At 38.5% G+C, this 25,701-nt stretch overlaps 1 protein-coding gene across 1 annotated transcript in view; it reads left to right on the plus strand.

Moving 5' to 3' along the window:
• Positions 1-24,224, plus strand: part of ESR1 (estrogen receptor 1) — a 163,186-nt gene extending 138,962 nt beyond the window's left edge. The window contains 4 exon segments of the mRNA XM_042016491.1: positions 10,214-10,347; positions 16,955-17,138; positions 19,008-19,219; positions 19,222-24,224. Coding sequence (XP_041872425.1) covers positions 10,214-10,347; positions 16,955-17,138; positions 19,008-19,219; positions 19,222-19,313 — 622 coding nt within the window. The 3' untranslated portion in view covers positions 19,314-24,224.
• Positions 24,225-25,701: the final 1,477 nt, after the last annotated feature.

Raw genomic sequence — 25,701 nt, forward strand, 5'->3', positions numbered from 1 at the left:
CTAAGTCATCATATACTTGCCTCACTCCACTTGGTAGGGATATTTGCACATAGTAAAATAATAAATTTCTTGACTCTGGGAAGCAGTGATATGCTAATCAGTTAAATAATTCTTAATTTACTAGTTAATTAGTAGTAACAATATTTTGATGTGTTAATTTGATTTAGGCGAATTGCCTTTTGAGAATTTTATAGAGCAAAAACACATTGTTTGTCAGGTTTGAGAGGACAGACACTGATTCAAGGACTCTTTAACTCAATGAAGTCCTTCCACTTCATCAAGTGTTTGGGCAAATACCACAGTAGTGCCAACATTCACAGAATCATACAATGGTTTGGGTTGGAAGGCACCTTAAAGATCCCTAGTTCCAATCCCCCTTCCATGGGCAGGGACACCTTCCACTAGACGGGGTTGCTCAGAGTTCCGTCCAACACCTCCATATTTAGTGAAAATTCAGTATTTTTATTACAGAGCTTTGCCACATTTTGCGCACACTTCTAGATCTCTCTGATCATTCTGTTGCAGACATCCTCTCTGATTTGAGCATCCCTTTCCTTTTTTGCACTCAGGCTTATCCTGATTCTAACAGATTCTTTCTGTCAAGGACCTTGGATATAGGTAGTCATTTGTATACATCTGTTCATAAAGCTTAGCTGACACCAAATTTTATTATACAACTTTTTTGCCTTTTGGCTAAATAAATACAGCCTTGTCTTGTTAAAATCTATCTGAAATGTCATAAAAATAACATTTCAGCTTTGCTGTTTTTTTTTAAAAAATGTGATCTTTCTTCTCCCAACTCACTCCTCCTACTTGGGTCATATTACACATATGCTTGTTTTGTCTCTGAAGATCTTTTAGAAACTGTCTTTTCTAATTTTATGAGAGTCAACCAGTTACATTTTCAAATAGATACTTCTTTAACTTTCCTTTGCAACAATTCACACTTGGAAGACTCCTTGAAAATATCTGTACAGCAACCCTTAGTTATTAATTCTGTGTTCCTTTTTAAAATTTTTCTTTGCCTATAAGAAAATAATTACACAACAATTAAGTTGCCAGTATGTGTAGACTGCTTTCTTCTGTATGGATGAATATAATCACATTATCTCTTTTTGTTCCCAGTCTGCATTGCAATTAGACAGTGTATTTCATGAAGTAATGCACCCTTTCTTATTCTGTTAATGCATTACCTAAACACTTGAGTCTTGGTTCAAAATCAGGAATTTTAAGAGCCTGCCAGTTACATAGAACTGGTAGATTTTTACAGTGTACAACTTCTGCTATTAAAAAAGCTCAAATGACAATAATTATAGATTAGAAAAACAGGCTCAATCAGAAAATACAATGGCACACTCACAGTGCTTGCAATGATGTACAGTACCTAATAAAATCAAAGAATAAATTCAAGTCTTTTATATTCTGTTTTTAAAAATTAGTATATTGTATAAGGCAAATTTAGAAGTAAAGGCTTAGGTTCCTAGTGGGACAAACCAGATGTTTCCTGTCTGGAGGGTTCCCAAGAAACTAGGCTTTAAAAATGTCATTAGACCAGGGTTGAAGTTTGTCAGGCCTGACAGTAGGCTGTTTATAATTTTGAAGTAAATGTAATGTTTCTTCAGGAATAAGAAAGTCATATTTTACTATATTTTTACAGGATTTGTTGCATTCACATATCATGCTGATCCCAGGTTACTCAAAGGCTTGAAACATAATTATAGAGAAACTCATGAAAGAAGTAGCTGGATTGCTGAATCTCACTTGAAACATTCTCAGTACCAGCAAAATGGGAAATGCAGTGCTGCATTTTAAAAAGGAAGCCTGGTGACCACAGTAAAGAAACTGATGGGATGCCATCTAAAGAAGAGAATTGGCTGAAGTTGAATGAACATGACATAAAAGAGTCACCATGCATTTTGGTAGAGGAAGCCATGAATACACTGAAGTCCTTTAAGAAATTAACAAGCAAGTAGATGAGAGACATCTTGCTGGATTTCCAAAATATTAAACAAGTTCCAAATTTTATGTAGACAGGAGTGAACTAATGTATATAGGAGAATAATAATTCTGATCTTCCTAAACTGCATTCTGAGTTGATCTTTCCATCTCACTGTTACCAGCAATTAGTTCTATAAAACCAGCAGTTCTTTGTTTGCCAGTAGTCAAAAAGTAATGAGACTGCAGCTTTCCTTCTCCCCAAGAATCTTTACAACAGGAAATAGAGATAATACAGATCATTGTCATTCCTCTGTTTAATTCTGTGTTTCATCTGTGCTTGGAAAACTGTGCCTTTCTGATTTTCTTTGTCTTGACAGTAATATTGAAAGAATAGAAGAGGTACCCAGAGGTGTTGCACAGGCAATTAAATAGAGATATGAGCTTTGCTACAAAGAATAACTAAATAGACTGACTTCTCTGCCTGTGATGCTCATTAGAAGAAGGGGAACAAAGTAAAGATGACAGGAGCTGTATAAAGTCATGAACATGTTGAGAAGATATGAGATAATCCATATTACCTCTTCCAGCCCAGCACTAGAGGTAGTCACTTGAAACCCGCAGATCCAAATGCCTGTGTGCTTAGCCCACAGTTAAATTTACCTTTGATACAAGACAGTACGGCTGTCTTCATGTTATTTTCTACTGTTATTTTCTTATCACAATTGTAAAAAATCTCTTGCAGAAAAAAAATCTGTCTAGGCACTTACAAAATCTCAGTTCAATGTAGTCAGTATTTCCATGCTTCTATCAGGTTTTTTCCTTTGTTTTGTGGAGAAAGGTAGTCTGTTTTTCAGGGTTGGGAAACTTACTCACTTCCACTTCCACTTTAATTGGGAAACTTACTCACTTCCACTTCCAGTGCTTGATGAAGATTTTTCATTCTCTCTGAATAAACTGAAGACTTTGCCTTTTACTGACTTTTGTATTGAGCAATGGCAGGAGGCCGTGGATCTCTTTAACCTGCAACTAACACAAATAGCAAAACGACGTACAGCATTCACTGTGTGACAGGATAGCTGAATAATTTACTGCTTTCATGGCTATTTTTCTGAACTTTTCTCACTATATCTGAAAATAATGTTTTAAGTTATTTATGCAGATATTTTGTCAGACAGAAAATTAGATACAATAGAAGAGCAGCAAGATGAAATCTGAGTATGTTTTACTAGTCCCTCAACTTGTTCCAAATGTCTGAGGACACCACACTTGTCTGTCACTTGAGTAAATGCACAACATTTCATTTGGCAGTGTGTAATTGTGGATGCAGTAATTATCATTGATTTATTAGAAAAATTGAAGCAAAGTGATCATAAGTGCTTGATTCAGGATGCTTCTTTAGTGACCTTCTGCTTGTATTTATTTCAAATTGGAAAAGCCCATAGGCAACAAGTATATCCAAATTTGCCCTTCCAAATGGATTTGAAAAGCAATTGTACATTTACTTTTCATCTTTAACAGCAATAGATTCCATCCAGAAAACCCAGCTCAAAAAATCATCTTGTCACTAGGCTACTTACTTGATAGAGCTGAATGGATTAATTTGTAGAGAGTTAAGGAATCTCTTCAAGAAATTAAATTTCTCTTTCATCTTTCAGTTCATGGTTTGATTTTGAGATGTATTACTGTACTGTAGACCCTGTAGAATGAAAAAAAAACCAAAACCCAACCTATTACAAGAGACAGAATTATAAAACTTAAAAGAATGAAATATGAATGTCTATTTATTTGGGATCAGTCTTTACTGTCTCTGAGCAAAATTCAAAGACTGCGCAATTCTGTAACTCGAACAACTGAAATGTAAAATCAGGAAGATTTTTCCAGAGTCTGGGGGAATTCTGGGTGATGTTCAAAGTGATGAATTCTTAAAAAAAAAACCAAAAAAGGAAAGCCCCCTCTCATTATGATCTTTGCATCTTCACAGTTTCCAACTGCTAGATTCCCTGGGGGATTTATAGGCACGGGAAAGAAGTTTTCAGAGAAAATGAAATAATTCTGGGTTCAAGATTGTCCCTACACAAATTATGAGATTACGTGTTCATCTAAGAACCCTGACCTTGGAAGCTTAGGCCCCAGTTCTAGGCCACATTGTGTTGTGATGCTGTTTAATTACACAATCAAACTTTCTTTGCATTTCTGACATGAAGAGAATTTTGAAATGCTTTTTGGGTTTATGGTGATTCATACTGAATATAAACTAAAGGAAAAAAGACTCTCCTGTAAATCAGAATAACTTTTCTTTGGCCAATTATTGTAGCTTAATTATTCCCAAATGGAGAGCCTTTATAATAATTTTCTAATCTAAATGCCTTAAATGTGACCAAAAAAGGATCAGTTTTCTTAGAACTATTATAGCAGCATTTTAGGGATTTTTTCCTATCTGGCATGCTTGTGGATCCATTTCACATCATATTTTACAAAGAGAAAAATCTTTTAAAGGTACTTAGTAGCCCATTGTCTCTGTGTTTCAGACCTGATTGACCACTGCTCAAATGTGTAGTGTACTCTTACCCTGTCTACCTAGGTGGATGATCCTCTGGTCATCCAGTCAGGAAAGACACTTGGTTGGCTTCCTGGCTCTAAGGGCAAGTGCCAAGCATGTGGAAGCCCAGGTGGTCCAGTCCATGGGGGCTGCTGAGGAGAAAGGTCTTGAGGCAGAATGGACAGATCCTCCAGGGCAACAACTGGTTGCATAGCTGGTGTCAACAGCAGGGATTCAACTTTTTTATCATGGAACCTGCTGTGAGGATCAAGGATTTCTAGGAAGAGATGAAATCAATACCATAAAGTGGGGCAAAAGCATGATTTCCACAGACTGGCCAACCTGGTGAGGAAGCTTTAAACCAGGATGATGTGGACAGGAAAGACATAATCAGCAAAACTTACTAGTGGGAAACCTCCCTAAGCATGTGCATGTAAATAAATACAGAATTGCCTCCAGGACACCATGGTGGGGGAAATTCCATACATTTTCTGGGAATTCAGCACAACTGGGTGCCCTCTGAGCCAGCAGTTCTCCACTCCCAGACTGCATTAGGAAAAGGTGGGTGATGATCTCTCACTGCTCAGACATGCTGTGGCAAACTGGAGTTCTGTGTCCAGTTCTGAGTTACTCCGTACAAGACAGACAGGTACATATTGGACTGAGACCAGCGAAGGGCCACAAAGAATGGACTGGAACAACTCTCATACAAGGAGAGTCTGAGAAGACTCAGATCTGATAAATATCTGATGAAGGTAGGGAAATGAAGAAGGCAGTGGAAGATTCTCCTCAGTGACAGGATGAGACGTTTTGGAGTCTCAATCCTCAGAGATACTGAAAACCCAACAATATATAGGTCTGAGCAGGGCCACTGAACTAGATGATTTCCAGACAATCTATGCAGTATCAGCAGCTCTGGTATTCTGTGACTAACTCTAGGTGAAAATAACTTTAAAATAGATTTTTATTTATTTATGTTTTATTGATGAATGTGCTACTTCATATTTATTGCCAATATTTGTCAATGATGACTTCTAAATCTTGGCCTAATTTTATAACTTTTGAATACATTTTAGCCAGCAATTGACCCAAATCTTTGTTCTTAAGCTTATATTGAATAAGAAACAAAGGGCTCTTGACAGTACACTCCAGGAAGAGGAGGTTGTAATACTAGCCATTGACTGTAGTCTATTAAGTTCCCCAGGGTGTGTTAACTGAAAGCCAGTATTCAGGGAGACATGGGATGAGCAAAAGATGTTGCTACCTCTAAAGGCTTATGAACACGTCAATTAAAAAACCCCAAACCAAAAAACCACACAGAAAACAACACAACAGAAATATAGAACAAGCCCTGTATATAATTAATCTGTCCCTTTCTGAAGCTCACAACTTCATGACCACCTACCACTTAATGGTTGATTTTTGTGAAGGTACAAGCTTGATTGCTGTGATTTAAACAACATTTTTTCCAAAGCAAAATGCTATTTAATCTCCTGGATACTGACAGAACAATTTCTCTTTAACAGAAGGATTTGCATCTGATACTGTGATTTACTTTACACTTGGTAGCTTCTGCTTTTTCTTTGACTCCTGTTCTTTGCAGATTGCTGTTTTGTTCTAGAGCTTTGGGGTTAATTTTTTTCAGGTTTTAATTTTTTTCCTGCTTACTTTTCCCCCAGCCTTTTCCACAATCCCTTGGTATTACTGGTTAAATGCAGGATGGTCTGAAGTAAAATTTCTCTGCTGATAACAATTTCCTCATCTTTTAATGACTGATAAAGCAGATAATGATCTGGTGGAATCCTCTGTTAGTTAAATAGCCCTGTAAAGACTGTCTGGCAGCATTTAAAGCATCCCAATAGATGTTCTTGATTTGGTCTTTAAACCTTACAGATGGAGCTTTCCTGACGTCCCACTTCCTTAAGCTGTTTTAGTGCATTGCTTTACATTGGAGAAGAAAGCTTTTATCAATGTCTATTAATAGAACTGGTTTATATAGAATACATTAATGTATATAAAGGTCATCTATTGTTTGGAAGTCTGTGTGCACACTTACTATTCTCCTCCTGTGTCAGAGAACAGGCATTTGAGTTAAGTCTGTGAAGGTCCTCCTTCCTGACTGGGGGTGTGAATATTGTCTTTGCAGTTTTCTCTCGGTGATACCTCCCCCGTTTCATAAGGAAACACATCCTGTGACAAGGAAACACATCCTTTAGAGGCTTCATGACATGACCAAGTTACTAAGTCCATTTGTGAAGGTGATATTCTCTCTCCTAGCCTTGTGGATCCCATCTGTTCTTGGTAGTCCCTTTTCACCAAATGAAGTACCACATTAAAAGAAGGCAGAGAGATAAATACATAGTCAGACTTTGTTTTGATGGGTGCATCTGTCTTATTTTGTGTTTCCCTTTGAATGAAAAGTTTGATGAGAACATCTATTGAGTCCTTGAGTCCCTGTTCCCTTCACCCAAGCACCCTTCATTATTAATTTTTACTTGACCCTGTGGTTCTGTAAAAGGCAGTCCTGGTGTCTAGGTTTTTCCCAAGACTTTAATAAAATCTAGATTCTTATTCCTACATACAGTGGAATAGCCCTGGTACTGCTACCACTATCAGTGGTAGCGTAGGCATTAGAGGGAGGAAAGCCATTATCCTGCTTTTATTTGGCACTCATTATCTGGAATACCACATCCAGCTTTGTGCTGCTTATTACAGGAAATGTATTAATAAACTTCAGTAAACATAGTGGAGAGCCACCAAGGCCAGACTCCATGCTTTATGGCTGGGAGAAGTGGATTTGTTCTGCCTGGAGGAGAAAGGGCTTTTAAGTCAGCCTAACCTACAATCTACAATGAGGTTATCAAAGCTCTTTGTTAAAATGCCTGATGGGAGACTGACAAACAGGAGTAATAAATTGAAGCAGAGGAGGTTTTGACTAGATATAGGGGAGGAAAAAAGCACGAGGATGAAAATAATTAAGCTGAGAGAGGTTGTGCAGTCTCCATCATTGGAGATTTTCAAGACCAGCCTTACATAAAGCCTTGAGTGGGCTGACCCCACTTTAAGTGGGAGGTTGGACTAAAGTCATCCTGAATTGCCCTCTGGCCTGAATGATGCTGTGATTCTATAGACCTACTAAAGTTCATGCATATAGAACTTCTATGCAGTCACTTAAGACCTTTAATTCAAATGATTTAACTTAGACATAAAAATTTTGCAATTTTTTTCAGACTGAGTAATACTTTGAACTACTGGCTGCAGTAGTTTTGTAGGTTCTAAGAACCAAACAAATATGACAGATATGGCTGAGTGACAGCACTCAGACATGAAGATGAGGGGTTTATCTAATATGAGTCATTTGTCTTATGGTCCACAGAAACTTTTCATTTCTGCAAAATCCTGAAATACTAAATTCTTAAACTTACCTTTATGGGGGCATTATTTAAGTTAGTGCAAAACTACTAAAGGATTCTAGTCCTCTGTGCTAAACTCTGTAGAGAGGAAATTAATCTTTCTCTAGTTGTAGGCAAATATAGTGTATCAGAAGCATCAGAACTTGTCCCGATGTAAAAATTAATGTGTGTTTTACTTCCATATGATTTAAATTTTAGCACATAGACATTATTTTGAGCTAATAGCAATTGTTCATTATCTTCTGTCTGATTTTGAGTTTTTTATTTGACAGTGATGCTATTAAATATACTTGAACTTTGTTGATTTTCTTGATGTCTAAACAGAGGTGGAATATACTTGAATACACCCAATTCAGTTTTTCAGATTTTACATTTTACACTGCACTTGTTACCATCATCTGTGGGAACCTAATATGTGAAATATCAAAGTTGCTGGTCATACCCAAATGCTACCATAGTTTAAACCACAATTTCTTCATCAAATTTTTTTAAAGAAGGAAAAGCCCATAAAAGTTGAATTGCCAAATGTTGCAGTGACCAGCTGCCTGCCACACAATGGAAATCTAGCTCTGAGCTAAGTGCTAGTGAAAGGATTAGGAAAAATTAAGCAGTTCTCAGGAGTGCTCAGCATGCAACTGCCTGGTAGTCCATAGGGACCTGAAGTGAGGAGGGGCAACCCATTCTCCTTATTAAACATACATTTCTACTACTTCCATTCCCAAGGCTGGATCATGTCTTTCTGACAGAAAAATCAGCTAATGTGTGATGTTGTAACAGTTACTGGAAAACTTGCTTGAGACCCCAGGTTTTCAAACATTGCTGTAGTTTAACCTAGTGAGTGTTTTAAGGGAGTGTCTCTCACTTTGTTTTCTCCATATTGTCCTGCTTTGAAAGCAGCTGAAAGAACTTCTTTCATATTCCACAGTCACTGATTTACAGACACTGCTTTGGATAAGGGAAATGTAGATTTTAGTTCAAGCACCAAATTAAACTTCAAAGGGATTTGAACTTCTAAGGAAATGGGTGCACAACTGTTCACAGATACTCCCACTCCTTCTTTGACTCAGTTTTCGGTTTAGACGTGATTGAGAGGTGCAAAGAAGTTTCTCAGTCTGCAATCAGAAGGGAAGATGTCTGGTTTGTCTGAGGGTCTGGTGTGGGTTCAGACATCAGCTACAGGTTCTCAACAGCAAGTCTTAATACAGACTTGAGGCTGGTGTCTCTATACTGGTAGGTTTCTTGTCAAAATGAAATTAGGACATGCCCAGTCTGTTTTGTGTTATAAATTACAGTCTATTAATTTGAAATTTCATTTGCATTTTCCTGTAGCAATGATCTTCATAATTTTGTTCATGAAAGCCATATCTAAAAAGTATTCTATTTCTAAACAGCAGATCTGATCACTCCTTAAGTCTAATATATTAAAATTTCACTCAGGAAGGCCTAATAAAAGTAAAAGTAGGTAGTTCTTGTTATAGGTAGTAATGGAAATGACCAAAAGATCTGCAGACTAAATTTTCACAAAAATAATTAAAATCTGCATTAATTCTTCAACTGCAGGTTGGGTGGGCAAGATGAAAATTAGTGAGTGGGAATGCCTGCTATTGTAAGCAGGAGGTGGTTAATTGCCATTACTAATGAACACCTTAAGATTTCCCAAACTTCAGCTTCATTTAATGCTGCAGTGTAAAAAGTTACTTGATTTGTGGAGTGAGCTGATAGTTTTCATTAGTCATGCAGACAAGATTTTGGCCTTCTCGGTCCTTCTTGAGCTCATGAATAAGCTTAAGGAGGCATTATGTTGACATCAGACATGGAGAGAAGTGTGTTGGAACATTAAAGGTTCCATGGCCAGCTAGAAAGAAGTGCGAACGGTTAGGGAGGGAGAAATGTAAATAACTGGGACTATTTCAATTAAAGGGAAAAAGAAAAGAAAAAAGAAACAAAGTAACAGCAGCAGAACACACACACACACACATACACACACACACACAAATCAAAATGCAGTTTTGAACAAATCTTTTCCTCAATATAAAGATTTGATTGAGTCAATTCTAAATGTTCCACCTCACCTTTGTGATGAGTTCCCAAAATTGATTTTTTTAAAAATATGGTACTTAATTGTTTGTTTATTTTACATGGGATACTGAGAACAGTGTTTTTGTAATCACACATATATCAAAAGTGCACAGAGTAGGAAGTCACACGCTTGCTCGTGAGCTGATGAAATCAAATTGGAGGGTATTGGTGCAAGGGGATGAAAAACTCATGGTACCACCAGCTTTAAACTGTGAATATCTCCCCATTGATGGTATTCACACAGGAATCAAGGGAAATGTGTAGAGGGCATGGTGGAAATCTTTGACATGCTCCTGGCTACTGCTGCTCGGTTTCGCATGATGAACCTTCAAGGGGAGGAATTCGTGTGCCTTAAGTCCATCATCCTGCTCAATTCTGGTAAGTTGTGTGCTTTGCTGTCACTCGGGTATTTGTGGCCACTTCTGCATGTGGTTGAACACTGTGCTGTCCTTAGTGGCATGTTCGTTTTGGGACAGCAGCAATAGAAATGGGTTTTCAACACAGACGCAGGCAGGACCACCAGGCAGGGGTGGAAGCGGCTGAGCCTGTCCAGTGATGTAGATGGGACCCAGGAAATGGATGCAGTGAGTAGCTGACACACTGTGTGCAGCTGATGTGGAGGGTGATCAGAGCAGTGCTTTGAAACAGATGCTGGTGGGTCTTAAAACTCTTACAAGACACTGAAGTAGCTGGAACCACACACAGGGCAGCCAAAGGCAATGCCAAACTGCAGTGCTTAGGTCATGGCAAAGTAAAAGGAAAAAAGGTAAAAAATACGCTTGAGTTTATTGTGGTTTAGTTTATATTAAATTATAGGCATCTAAATCTGATATAATCACTTTCCACTTCCTTTACAGTTTTTGGCTGTAAATCTCATGCTGAAGTACACTTCAAAAATAGATGACTAGATAACAAGTGTTAAGTATAGATACAAATATGTAAGGTTAGATGATTTGAATTGTACATGAGATGATTGAAACAAAAATATTTAAGCTGAAGCATGTGAAGCAACTTCTTTTGTACACCAGAGGACTCTTTTCTGTTTGAAATGAGAAAAAATCTCCAGACAATTAATTTTGTATATGCAGAAATGAGACCCATGGTGTTCTCATGGAAATGATAGATATCTAGAATAATAATGTAGGCACCAAAGTAAAAATTTTAGATGCAGTTCTCTGCTAAGATGTTACCTGGTGACTAAAGATGCCGGTTTCCCAATGCTGGGGATTTACCCACTTGTTCTCCCCTTTTCCTGTTGCATTTGAACTTGTAGATGGTACCAGCCTCTAGAGAAAACAGATGTGGAGGGCTCTATGTCCTTTTTATCCAGTTGTCTAACAGATCACTTGCCCGAATTGTGGGCAAAACAAATTTAAGATATTCACATCAAAGGCTAACTGTAAACGCAACAGACTTTGCTTTACTGCTCAGGCCTTTTTCTTTATGGAAGCTTGAATGTGGTCTCAAAGCTCAAGCAAAATTATGTACTTATATAATCTAATATAAAACCCTTTATGTATGTTCTATGAGATATGAATGGGGTTCAGGTTTTGTTTTGGTTGTTGCCAATTGCCAAGAAGTAACATCTGAGGCAAGCAAGTGGCATGTTAGGAATGAAGGGGTTTTGTTCTTACCTTAGTTGCCTGGATAGGGTAATTGTAATTACTGTTTGACATTTTATTTTCCTTTTACTGCACTGATAATTATAACAGAATATTTCCTAGAGTTAAATATTCTTCCTGGAAAGTGATTCTGCTCCAAAATTTTAGCTAATCTATTCAAAGGTAATTAAATTCTTAAATAAATCTAAAATATGTAATTGATTTATAAAAATTTTGAATTTAAATTAGAAAAAAACCCTGGAAGTTTGAATAAAACTAATTGGATGTTCATGTCTTGAACATGAAGAATTTAAGTCATGCTGTAGAGAAATTTTGTGCCGCTGTTGTATTTAGTATTGATCCAGAAAAAGAAATTTGTTATTTAGACAAAGCTCTGCCAGGCATCACCAGCTATCCATCATAAGCACATCTCACTGTGTTAATGGGATTTTTTTGTCACAAGATTCCCCTAAGGAAAAAGAGTGAAAAAAAAAAAAATACAGCAAGTGAAGTCAGTGATAATCAGAGACAAATTTTCTTCTGCGTGTAAGAGAGATGGGACCACTGAGTGCAACTAGGAGATATTATCCTTCAAGGTTCATATTCAGCAAGTTCAAATCGGTGGTGCTCTTCATGGCAGAGCATCAGAGTTGATCTGATGACTGATCTGATTTTGGCTGTGGCTTTTTTTTTTTTTTTTTTACACTAAATGTAAGTTTATAGCTGCTCAGAAGTCTGGCATTTTTACGAGAGTCTTGATAGGGATAGATCAGAGGACATGGTTCAGCTGAGCTGTTACAGGATCATAATGAAAGCAACTTATACCATTGTTAGATCGTGATGTGTTAGTCTGCTTTACAGACTGCCCTCAATGCACTATTTCTGAGTACCCTGTAAAGTCTGTGTATATGTGGCCACAGAATGTGTGTCTGTATTGCATATCATTACCTTTATGCATAAAGGTACATTTCAGTATTTGTATTACTATAACAAACCAAATTAATTGGGAATGTGGATACAAGTTTCTTACTGTCAGACCCTCTAGATGCTCAAATTAAGAGGCTGCAAGACAGAGATAAGTAGCATAATTTGGGGTATGTGTAAGAGTTGTGTGTTTGGCATAGATGCTCTAAAATGTCTTCTGGAGATGCTTCACTTCACAGAATGTAGCCAGCCTCCTTACATAAGTTGTTGGACAGATATGAAGCACATGGCTGAGAGACCTGAGTTGGTTCATCCTGGGAAAGAGAAGGCTAAAGGAGGGTCTTTCTGCAGCCCTCAGAGAGCTGATGAACAGGTTATGGAGAAGCCAGGGCCAGACCCTTCTAAGAGGTGCAAGAGGAAAGGACAATCTGCAATGGAGAAAAACCACAGCAAGGCAGATCCTGACACCAGATAAACAGAACAAAAACTCTACCCAGTGAGAGGTTTAGCACTGGGACAGGTTGGCCAGAAAGATGGTAGGATCTTAGTCCTTGGAAATACTCAGAACTCAGCTGGAAAATGCTTCGGGCAGCTTGATCTAACCCTGAAGCTACCACTATTTGAGCAAGAGGATGAACTAGATTACCTCCAAGCCTGCCTTAACCTGGATTCTTTCTGTGAGTGCATATGTAAATATTCACAAATCTTCTGCTAAAGAAGCAGCAGATAAACACACAATGAATTTTTGGCTTATTATGCTGTCTGTATTATATATTCATGTGATTAAACCAGCAGATCTCAAAATGATTTAAACAAGCAGATTAATTAAACAAATAGGACTAATTATGCTACATGTCATGTTTAAAAGCAGTCTGCATTTTCATTCTAAAGCTTTGTGCGGATTTAATTCATTGAGTGTACACAAACGTTTCTTTATTAAATCCCTGGACATCTGGTAGTCTCTTCACATGAAGTAGTGTTGTTTATTGCCTTTGCTGGACATTGCTGTTTTTGCAACATCTTTCAAGGCCGTTTAATAACTTTACACTCCTTTTCCCCGTGGTTTTGGACAAAATGCGATTTTTTTTTTTTTTTTTAGTTTTGCTCAGTGATTGTGGAAAGGGTGGAAGGCTTTGTTTATAAACCAATGTATATTCTTAACGTTACCGCCACATTTTTCCTGAGATACCAAGGTGACAGTATGTCTGTAACAACAAAGACATCATTGTCCCTGCTAAACAACAAACCTGAAGGTGCCCCTCTAAAGCTGCAGCAATAAATCTTTTGACTAAAAAAGCAAACATGTATTTTTGAAAACCACATTCAGCTCAATATTAAAGGACTGTTATGTAACATTGGAAAATAAGTATTAGAAACATGAAAAGGCAACATGATGCCAGATGTTTTCCTTTTTGAGTGTATTGGAGAGGAGGGTTGGCGTTATGTGGCAAAGCAACAGGCTTTCATTTTGGACATGAAGATGTAGGTCACATCTGCCTTAGCAGATGATTTACCTAATTAGTTAGCTGGTTAGTCCATAGAGATGGAAAGATCTGGCTGATGTGAAGCATGCTGTAGACCTCCTGATAAATTGTTCCACATGACAGCTTGTTATTCTTTTCTCCTGATGTTTTTCAATTCCTGTTAAATTGTCCTTCTTATTTATTTCTTTATTTTGGGGGCTGGATGATTCCAGGAGTGCATGGTACGGAGACAAATTTCCTCATATGCTCAGCCTGTCTTGCTACAGCTTCAGAGCAATGGGGCATAGTGGAAGAAGGAGAGCCTTGGGTACTGCTTTGTGAGCCTGAACTCTAAATCTAAAAATACTTAAACTGGGGTTTATTGTGACAGAAAAGATGTTGAGGGCATTCTCTTCTACAGTAACATGCAACAAATATATAATTATATATGGTGAAAGATACAAAATTATATCAATGTATTCCAAGGGCTGGCATGGTAGCACTGCAGTCCCCAAGGGATCGTGTTCTGGTGTGTGTTATGGGCATGGACCAACAGGCCTTGCTTGGTTGTAGGGTGGTGCTTTCTCTGTTCTTGCACCTGTTATGTTTCATAATACTGACCTACAGAAAGAGCTGGAAAACAACCTGGTAGCTATTCAATTTAGGCTTGGAAAGGCCTTTGAGACTGTTAAATTTCACTTTGCTAGGGCAGATTTCTGCATCCTCCTTTGAAAACTCTGCTTGGATATGTATGGGTGTGTGATAGGCAGCATTTCTTTTTGGGAAATCTCTGGTCAGTGGCCTGGGGCAGGAGCAATCACCATGAGGGTGTAGAAAGGAAAACCTAACATAATTTCCCTTGGCAGTTATTGACTGGCAATTGCCTGAATTCTCTACAGTTATTGGGGAGTGCTTTTTTGATTTACAGTTTTTAATAGCTTCTAGACTAGACCTAGGTGAGAAAAAATTCCTCCTAAAAGATTCTTTTCTTTTACTAGTTCCAGTAATATGAAGTTATGGGGTACTGCTGAAAGAGCACAATAGGTAAATATGTTCCTGTGGCTGAATTAAACCGCTCTGGAGGGTGCATTTATGAGATTAATATTTCCTTCTAGTGGATTGTGTTTTGTCAGTAATATTTAAGAATCTTGCCCCTACTGGTAAGCTATCAAGCCTTGTATTGTCAATGGGCACATGTGAGGGTGGTTCAGAGTCAGCTGAGAAGGGTTCAGCTGAGAAAAACCCAGGACCAGTTTCTGTTTTGAGAATTAATTTCAGTGAAAATAATAATAGTTATGAAAAGCTCTGTGAGAAAAGAGGCCACCATACTATCTATATCAAATTTGAAGCAATATTGATTACCAAAATTAAGAACTCTGACTGACGATTTTCAGAGGTTGTGCTGTGTTTGAGCTGTCCTTTTGGGTTTTTAAAGCAGTTTCTTACTACTTTTTCCCAGAGACATTCACATTCACAAACACATTTACATTTCTTTTTAGTACAGAAGACCCAAAATCATAAAAGCTAATTGCAGGTTACAGTAGTTCTAGGTGTCAAGTCCTTCAAATACCCAGATGATGGGAGGAGGTGAGGTAGGCCAAGAAGATGTTAAATAAAATCTCAGCTCCCCAGCTTCTTAGATGCACAGCAAAGTATTGTTATCTTCAAATCCAGTGGTGGCCCCAAGGCTGCAAACAGTGCAAACAAGCTAGAGCATGTATGTCTGTCTGTCTATGTGCATGCTAGTGTCTGTGTGTCTTTTACTCTTAATAACACTAATTGAATTCCATATTCTGCTATATATGATGCTTTAAAGAAAAGCAGAATGAAACATAATTCCAGAAACCATTTTTTTCCAAAGACAAAATCCAGATCTCTTCTTGGCTCCATGAACTGATGCAGAAGGGCCAAAGCACAGGATTTGTCAAGACTGTTATAGACACAGGACCATGAAGCCAGTTTGATTGCATTAATGTATGTACATCTTAAACTTCTGGTGCCTCAGGACTGGATTATGGCAATACGACCTGTTTAGAGTTACTGGTTCAGTCCAAAAGATTTAAAAACTGATGCTGAGTACGACAGCTCTCTTTTGGCAGCACAGTGTTGTTGTGACCTGATTCACATTGGCTGTGTGTTGTTGTCCAGAAAAAAATCAAGATAAAACAGCCCAAAATAGTTTAGACTTTCCCATTTTGAAAGCTGATGTGCTGCTCCATGCTCCCAAGATTTAGCACTGGCAAAAGCTCTTATACCTGGATTAGAGACTGTCACAGGTGATGTAGAGGGGCTGTTGGAGGGGGAGTTTTAAGGTGTTTTGTCCTCTGGAAAAATTTCTATCTGGTCCAAACCTTCCGGCTGCTCACTTTCAGTAGTAAGCAATTCAAGACAGCTAAATTTGCACAAGTTGATTTGGACACAGTTTTTAAAGGAGAGTCAGGTGAAGGAGCACACCTTTCCAGGCTCTTGCTTGGTTGGGAGGATTTTATTGAGGCAAACGTCCATAAACAAACCCTGGTTTTGTTTACATACTTCGCGGTAACTTTATTCAGTTCTAGATTGACTAGAAAATCACGAAAAATCAAATACTATACAGCAGGAAAAATGGCAAAAGCTGCTGAAAGCTTGGGTTGGTAAGTATTACAGAGCTTTCAAGGGGAATAACATCTCCTCAAGGTTTCAGAGTCAAGTGACCAAATGAAGAGCACAGCCCACAGGTAGGTCTAGCTGCAGGTGTCACCCAGCACCTGCTACAGACCTTGGTGGGACCCAGGCAGGGAAGAGGCATTGTCTTTCTCCTCCTGCTTTGCCCACAGTGACCAAATCCATGCTCCAGGGTCATTCAAAGCAGCGACCTGGCTTCCAAGCAGGAGAGCTGGCTCACAGTCAGATCCCATGGTTTAACACAGCTGAAGAGGCAGCACAAAGCATATCTTGAGTCCACCAAAGTAATTTTTGTCTGGGGTTTGTTTGTTTTCTTTCTCCCTCCTACTCTAGGTGTGTACACTTTTCTTTCCAGCACCTTGAAATCTCTGGAAGAGAAGGACTATATCCACCGTGTCCTGGATAAAATCACAGACACTCTGATACACTTAATGGCTAAGTCAGGCCTTTCTCTGCAGCAGCAACACAGACGACTGGCTCAGCTCCTCCTCATCCTCTCTCACATCAGACACATGAGGTGAGACCAAGCACATAGTCAGCACTTCTGTGCTGGGCCCATGCAAGAGAGGTGTCACAAATGCACATGCACACTTTTCCTTCATGGGTGGGAGTGCAAACTGTGTGAAGGGCTGCAACAGGGAAAAAAAAAAAAAAAAAGCTTTCCACATTAAAATGTTTACCCCATTTGTTTCTTCTGGATGTAATTTCCTCTGCTTTTTGTTTTGATAGTGCTAAAAGTTTTAGGGTAAGAAGTATCTGCTTTTAATCTTATGTGTGTCTTAGAATCATAGAATGGCCTGGGTTGGAAGGGACCTTAAAGAACGTATAGTTCCAACCCTCCTGATATGGGCAGGGACGCCTTCCACTTAGATCAGGTTGCTCAGAGCCCAATCCAACCTGGCCTTGAACACTTGTAGGGATGGGGGACCCACAGTTTCTCTGGACAACCTGTTCTAGTGCCTCACTACCCTCAGTAAAGAATTTCTTCCTAGTACCTAATCTAAACCCGCTGTCTTTCAATTTGAAGCCATCCTCCCTTGTCCTGTCACTACATGCCTTTGTGAAAAGTTCCTCTCCAGCTCTCTCTGAGGCCCCCTTCAAGTACTGAAAGGCTTCTGGAAGGTCTCAGAGCCTTCTCTTCTCCAGGCTGAACAACCCACATTCTCTCAGCCTTTCTCACAGGAAAGGTGCTCCAGCCCTTGGATCATCTTCGTGCCCTGCTCTGAACCTGTTCTAACAGGTCTAAGTTTTTCTCAGGGTGAGGACCCCAGACCCGGACATAGGTGTTTGAAAAGTACTGAGTAGAATATTAATGTAGAAGTAGCCTAGCTCTGCAAACTTTAGTCTCTTAGAAGATAAGATTTAATAAAACTATCGCTTTTATGTAGCCACTTTTCCCAAGTGTCGTGATTACCAATCACTTTAGAAAAGAGATTAGGATCATTATGTGAATTGTATGGATGAGCATAAATGCAGAGCTACTAAATTCCAATCTAGAGGACCATGCCTTTTGCTAATCAGAGGTGAGCTGCCTGACACACTGTTAGTAATTGCAGCAAATGATTCTCCCAAATTACCTCTTAAGGCAGCTGCTCAATGGATGAAGTGTTAACGTGATAAATTTCTACAAAGGTATGCTATAGATTTTATAATTATGAAAGCACAGGAGATGTTGTTACACAGACTTAACTTTTCATTATTTCAGCTAATAAAATTTAAATTAGAGTGAGCAACACATCATAGCTACTGATGAAAAGCTGAAACATGCAGATTTTACCTCCTGGACTGATACACAGATCTTTGGGAAAAAGTGAAGGGATGTGTGTATGTGGTTTTTTTTAACTTGTGTCATTTTGTAGAGTTTCTTTGTCCTTGTGTTAATGATCCTTTTTTTCCCCCCTCTAAGAAGAATTTTTACAATTAAGGAAATTCCAGATGTATAGTACAGTTAATTTTTGTTTCATAGTTTTGTGAACGGGTACTATTATAAGTGAGCTTTTGCTAAGAAATTGATTGAGCTTATTTTCCAGGAAAGAAAACTGATACTTTTTTATTATGGAAAAGGCAAAATTCATCCCATCCTCTTAAGTCACAGTGGCTAAGTTAAGAGTCTATGTGCTCTAGGCTACTTTTTAGGAAAAGAAGAGCAAAAGAGAAACCTTTAGAAGGCACCTTGACCACAGGCAGCCTGCAATGTTCTTTGCAGGTGCTGCCTTCTGCTTATACTGTAGCAGATGTGTACAGCAAATGCACTGCTAAGTTAGTTGTTTTGGACAAGACAGGGTTTATATGAACCCAGCAAATACTATAATACTATTAGCTGGTAGCTTTTTTTTTTCCCCATAGCATGTTTGGAAAGTAACTGTTGTTTCCTCACAACACACAGCAACAAAGGAATGGAGCACCTGTACAATATGAAGTGTAAGAATGTAGTTCCACTCTACGATCTCTTGCTGGAGATGCTGGACGCTCACCGACTGCACGCCCCAGCAGCCAGGAGTGCTGAACCCATGGAAGAGGAGAACCGAAGTCAGCTGACAGCAGCATCAGCTTCATCTCATTCCTTACAGTCTTTTTATGTAAACAGCAAAGAAGAGGAGAATATGCAGAATACGATATAAACAGAAGTCAGCATATACAATGGTATGAGAAACCCAGCAGTGTACTAGCTCATGCTTCATTTCATCTATAGTGCCACCTTTGAAAACACTCCAGTGACAACAGACACCAGCATTTTCCATATGAGTGTTTGTCAAGCGCTTGCCTAAATTGATTGCTTATCCTAAACAGAAGACATTTCATTGCCATGGACAGCCAGCAAGGATTGTCAGGCTAACTTGATTTAAAATTTGCAGTGTTTTTATTTAATTTTGCATGTTATTTGGGTAACTAAGTCCTAATCTAAACCATACATTCATCTTACTATAAATTGATAGGCCATACCACCCAGGCATATTGGTATCTTCATGAGTGATAGTCTTTGTTAATATCCACCCAAAATCCTGAGCTCCCTTAATGCTTTACTTGCTTGAAACTTTGAAGCAGTTTGGTAGAGATTCTGGATGACTTCTTGGGCAGTGTAAACAGAATGTTGACTGGCATCTTAGCGTGCCATAGTGAAGCTGCACTGCGAGGGACTGCCTTGGTAGTCTAGTTAAGATTCCTGCCTCTTTTCTTCCTACAGTATAAAGAAACGGCTGTCTGAGAGTCACACTGTTTTACCTCGCTGGCTTACATCACCAGAAAACTCCCTCTCAAGCTCATTCTGACCAAACTTTTAGGTACCCTTACCATATCCTCTAGATGAATTGCTTTGCATGCATGCTATCTTGTCTGATCCTAGAAAGCTAAATTGTTCTGTTGCCCAAGAGTGTAAATGCAGGGCAACATGGCAAAAAGTGATAACATAGAGAAATACTGTTGAATCAGACCAGATGATTACAAAAATCATCAGGTCTTAAAGAAAGGTCTTCACACACATACAGGATCCAGCACTATTTAAAAAAATCCCTCCCCCTGTCCCATGCTTTGTTGTGCTACAAAGCAAGGGGTTAGGACACCAGTGCGAGACTGGCACAGAAGGGTGGGATGGTCCCATCCCACTCAGCAGAGTGTGGTCTAGCTGTGTGTGGGAGGGCTGGCATCACAGTCAGAGCAGCAGGATTTTCCTTGCCTTGGCTTTCTTTGGCTCTTGTGGTATGTTTCAAAATCGCTGTTAAGAGCCGGCCCACCTGTGACACCAAAACTGGGCAATGAGCCTCAGACATGGTGTAGACTCTGGGACTGCATGTCCAGAAGGATAAACCTATCTTTCTCCATGCATGTCTGTAGCTCCTAAGGATATTCATAAGGATCAGTCTGATTCTTCAGACCAACTGTAAATCTACAAAAGGTCCACTGACGTCAAGAGTTTCAACAAGACATGAAAGAGACTGAAGAAATACACGATATGCTATCCAAAGTAGGAGTTGGTGCTGCTGTTTGACTGCCTCTATGCTAGAAAATTAAACGTCAGGGAACTTTGCTGGGTACTGGAATGAGATTATTACGTATGCCAGGGATATTTTACTAATCTAATGATAAACTTTGCCTGTGCTATCTGCACTTCTGGTTGACAGGTGCAGATTGGGAGTTAGCACGGACCAGGGACTATTCCAATAGCTGGTTGGAAGCAACCACCCTGCCAGTGAGGATGCTTCCTAGCATGAGTGTAGGCTGCTCCATAGCAGCTGGCCACAGTGCTAGTGAAAGGGTTCAGGGATGCTTCTTTTACTGTAGTTGAAACCTTTATGTTGATTGGAATATCCTGTAGAAACTAAACATAGGAAAGAGTGCAAGTAATGCCATACAGGAGTGCCTATGTCTAATTACGCTCCCTGTCATGCAGGCATAGCCTGTGTACAGTGAGATCAAATTTCACTGCAATTGTGAAGGCAGCAAGGCATAGGACGGGTTTGTGCTTCAAGTCAAGGAATTCAATTCTTTAGTGAATGTACATAATGGTGTCTATAATAGTTTCATGTACATATCTGAGTATATGAGCAGTTTGAAAGTCTAAAGCTAGATGTTACCTATGTTTGAGAAGATTCCTCGAAAACTGTTCGAGCCTAAACATGTGAAGCAATCACCGTAAGCTCATAGGCCTTTTCTTGATGCATATTGTAGTGTCATTTTTCTTCTGAATGTGCTGAAGGTTTTGTCTTTTTGTGTATTCAGTAAAAGCATGTGTGTGTGTGTGTGTGTGTGCGCACGCATGCTAATTTGGTACCTAAGGGCTTTTTGAGGGCTCCTAAATGTCATGAAAGAAAATGGACATTTTGGGTTTTTTTAGTAGCTGTTTTTCAGATATGTTAGAAAAACCATGAGTTCACTGAAATGAGTGCAGGATAAGATCTGAATGGAGAACAGGAGTCCCTGTAGTTAAATTATCTTGCTTACACCATCATCATTCACTTGTAGCCCAGTGTGCATTAGAGCTGCTCTTTAAATACTGTACATGCAACTTGGTGTACTCTAGGACAGAACACAAAGATCAAGATCACAAGCTGGAAGGCAAATTGGTTTAAATGAATGCCTCCCTTCCTACATCCCTGAACAGGTCAATTACATCGATTCAAGTGTAAATTTGACCTAGAGGATAAAGGGTAGTTAATGGAGAGCAATTCACAACAGAGGGTCAGATTTGGATCGTACCTATATAGGGCAAGGACCTTTACACTCAGCAGGTTTTCCCAGTGAAGATGGAAAAGCATGATTTGAAGTGGTATGCAGCAGGCAGAATGTGTCTTGGAATATATAGAATAATATCAGTCAGCTTGCAATAATTATGAATGCTTTCCTAGGCTCAGCCCTTGCAAGGAAGCAATTTAGCTTTCAACCAGTCCTCCCATGTTTGTGGTGACAACAGTGAAGGGCAACCTAGAAAGAGTAAGAGTGATTCCCAGTAATATATTAATTTACCTCGGGGCAGATTTAAGATCCATGTCACTTTGTTAACATTTTAATGAGATTTTAATTGAAGCAGCACTTTAATGCATATAGTAACCTTCCCAGAGTTATCTATAAAGATGGCCCCATATCAGACAGATGAATGTAGCTATTCAATTGATTAAATGAAGTCTACGATACAAAAATAGCAACTTTTTTCATATGTAATTCTGAATTATGCTCTCGTGTATGCAAAAAATTGTGCCTGACTATTGGTAATTGTTATTTCACAAGATGCTATTTTCTGTGTGTATATATATATACATATATACTTTATATATGCAGCTGACAAACCAGTACTACCTGAATATCTGGTGCTGGATATTACATAAAAATATATAGCATGTAAAAAAAAACCTGAAAGAAAAAATTTCAAGGCAGCTAATTATGCTTTTACCAAAACATTCATAGTGATGTCTCTGGACAGCTAACAAAATAATTATTTTGTAACGTTTATACATGGATTTTTTTAAAAAAACAAAAGCATCAAAAACCAAAAAAAACCCTCTAGAAACATAGGCAATGTAATACCAGCACAAGGCAAACATAAATAGACCAGATGAATTTGCTTTGCTTGAGAACATGGTTGTTACTGAAGTATTGCAAAAAGCTTGGGAGGTAGAAGAGGAGATAGGGAGATGTGTAGCACTTAGTGGTGTCAGAATACGTGGTGTTTGAATATGTGAAAGCTACTCTGGTTTATAGTGGTTTGAGCCATGTCTCTCTCAATGTTGCAGACTTTGTCTCAGGTAAAACTCCCAGTTAGGGTACTAAGATTTGTACTGGGGTAAAATAGTTTAATGGAAGTTTCTTGGTGTGTGTTGTGGTAAACCTACTATTATATTTCAGTGACGTCACTTGATTTTTCTCCTTCTCTACACTGAGGGGTTTAAAAATGTCATTAAAGAAATAATTGGAACTGAGCTCCCAAGGATATTGCAAGGATGTCACCAGATCACTGGACCCTAAGCTGAAAAAAAGAAAACAAAAACCCCTCAAACCATCCCCTTCACAAGAGCCAGGGTTTGTATTGGAGCCTCCGTCCATTTCAGTTGATGCCAACTGATTCCTTAAGAGCTGTGCCAAATGTTTAAAAATAAGCAAACTACCAACAAAGTAAAAATTCTGCCTCAGTAGGTCTTTAGTCTTATTACAGGCTTAGGTAAGAACATGGCAAGACCCTCTTGTGTATATAGTATCCTAAAAAATTAAAATTAGAGTGCAACTCAACCTACAGATATTGGGATTTTCTATATAAGGCATTCTCAGCTGAACGTGCGTGAAGTGCATTTCTCACTTCGAATAAAGAGATGGATGTTTTACAACCGTGGTACGGCTTTACAGAGAGGACATCAACACGTGTAATAGAAGGGGGATGGTAATGATGGTATCATAATACAAACCAGTCTTTGCTGTCACCTGCACCTGTAGCATAATCTCAAATTGATCTGAGAGTTTAAAAGGAATGTTTTCCCAATATTAATGTCCTATCCTTTCTACTCACAGTTCCCTTTCATCCTTCAAATGTAGGTAGCCTTACATCCTGAAAGTTATTTTCAAGGTGATTGTTGCCCATAAAGGGTATTTGGTTTTGCACTGTGTTAAAAAGAAATTAAATTCTTTTGCATTCAAATGTGTCTAAATAAATAAACAAAAATTTAAAAAAAATTACATGCTGCCATCTTGCAAATTAGTAAGCTCTGTAATCCTGTGTGTGCCTACAATTAGAAGTCTGTTTCTTCAGAAAGTGCCCATTGAAAAAGGAAGGGATAGACTGCTGGTCACGAGACTTGCATTATCAAGCCACTTTATGTATTACCTTACTGTATGTATTATGAAACCAGTGCTTTTGTGTGCACTATTTAGTCTGTCAATGCAAAGTCCTTTCTTTGGCATAGGCTCAGCTGTCATAATGTATTTGTCAAAGTATTCTGTTCTTTCACTGATGCATATGAAATTATTGATGTCTTTGGTTTTGGTGAGGTATTTTTGTCTTTGTTTTGCACCTAAAAAAGTTCTAAAACAGTCTAAATAAAAAATCTGGTAGGCTACCTGATTGGTGCAAGATTTTTATCAATGTATTTGATGTTGAAAATAAAGAATTGATCAGAACACATTGTTTCATTTGTCTTTTGCATGTTTTAAAAATATGCTTCTCTGCTTATTGTTTTCCAGCAGACAGCAAAATGGCACATCATTTTTGAAAGAATCAGAATGCATCTCTTTCTGTGTGAAGGTGAAAACTGTTTCTTAGTTCCTTCACTTTTCCTGAAAAGCATCAGAGTGGCTGTATCAACAAGAAGCTAGGTGTAGTTAGTAATCCTAATGACACCAGGGAAGTAACCTAAGTACCTAGTACTTTATATGCTTTAATGTTCTTAGTATTTTGCTTTACATTCCTTATTTTGGGTTGTGAAATAGATTATGGCAGAAGAGACAAATTGTGTGAATTTAGCCTTCTGTAGCTGGCTGCCAATTACCATGAGCTAGCTTGTATCAAGGCAAATAGGACTCCTTTCCCAAGTGAAACTAGTCCTCAGGAAAAAAAAATTATCTTGATTAAGCCATCAGGAAGGGATGAAAAGAAATGAAATACACTTTTATTGACATAAGACCTCTTGGAACTCAACTCTATTCTGTAAAATAATCTCAAAATCATATTTGGTGTTTGCAAAGAAACCAGTCATCTATAGGATTTGCATAACAGAGAAAATATGGTCCCTGTGTTGATTTTTTTTCATCTGTTTTCTGTGCCATGCTGGTTTCAACATGGGACTGTTGAACTGGCTCATAGGTCCTTTTCTTATATGAATATATATGAAAAAGCTGTTTGCTTTTATGGGATGTTTCACTGAACTTACAAGGAAAAAATTATAAGATTATTACCTCAATTCTATCATCTCGATGAAGACAAAACAGGCAATATACTTTGTTCATATGAAGCCTCACCTTACAGTTTGTCAAATATGAAAGCAAATAGCCTATTCAGACTCTAAAAGAAAGCTGGAGACTGCTGGGATTACTAAGTGCTGAGTAGAACTGAACAAGGGTTCCAAATCATGTGATTGTTTTGCAATATGCTTCCATGACAAAGAACTTGACTGAAAGTTGCTTCTTTGGCCACAAAGGGTGGGTCAGAGCAATAGGAACTAATTGCACATGTACATGTGCTCAAAATAACAAACTAATTTTCAATGCTGACTCAAAATATGACACCATTCCATAGCTTTATACAATTTTTTAACTACGGGACCTGTTCATGGGGAAGTGGCTTAAGAAGACAGCTGCTACATGATGCTGAACTCACAGGCTTAACCCAAAAAAAGCAGCTAGATAAGAGAATATTCCTGTAAGATCAAAAACATGGCACTCCTAAATTAAAAACTTCACAGATAAAGTCTGAACATACTTACCTCTGCAAAAATTTTAACAATTTGAATGAGTAAAGTATTGCACGCTGCCTGGCATTGTACAGTACCTGAGATGAGGCATTCTTTTGCCCATCTCTTTCTGCAGCACGATATGACCACGCAGCATCACAGTGCAGCGAGCTGGGAATGCATTGCTGGAGACTGTCTAGTCCAATTCCTGGC

This window comes from Corvus kubaryi, unplaced genomic scaffold (assembly GCF_017639235.1).
Source record: "Corvus kubaryi isolate FWS band 111438036 unplaced genomic scaffold, C.kubaryi_AGA036_p1.0 split3-73, whole genome shotgun sequence".
In the NCBI taxonomy this organism is placed as follows: domain Eukaryota; kingdom Metazoa; phylum Chordata; class Aves; order Passeriformes; family Corvidae; genus Corvus; species Corvus kubaryi.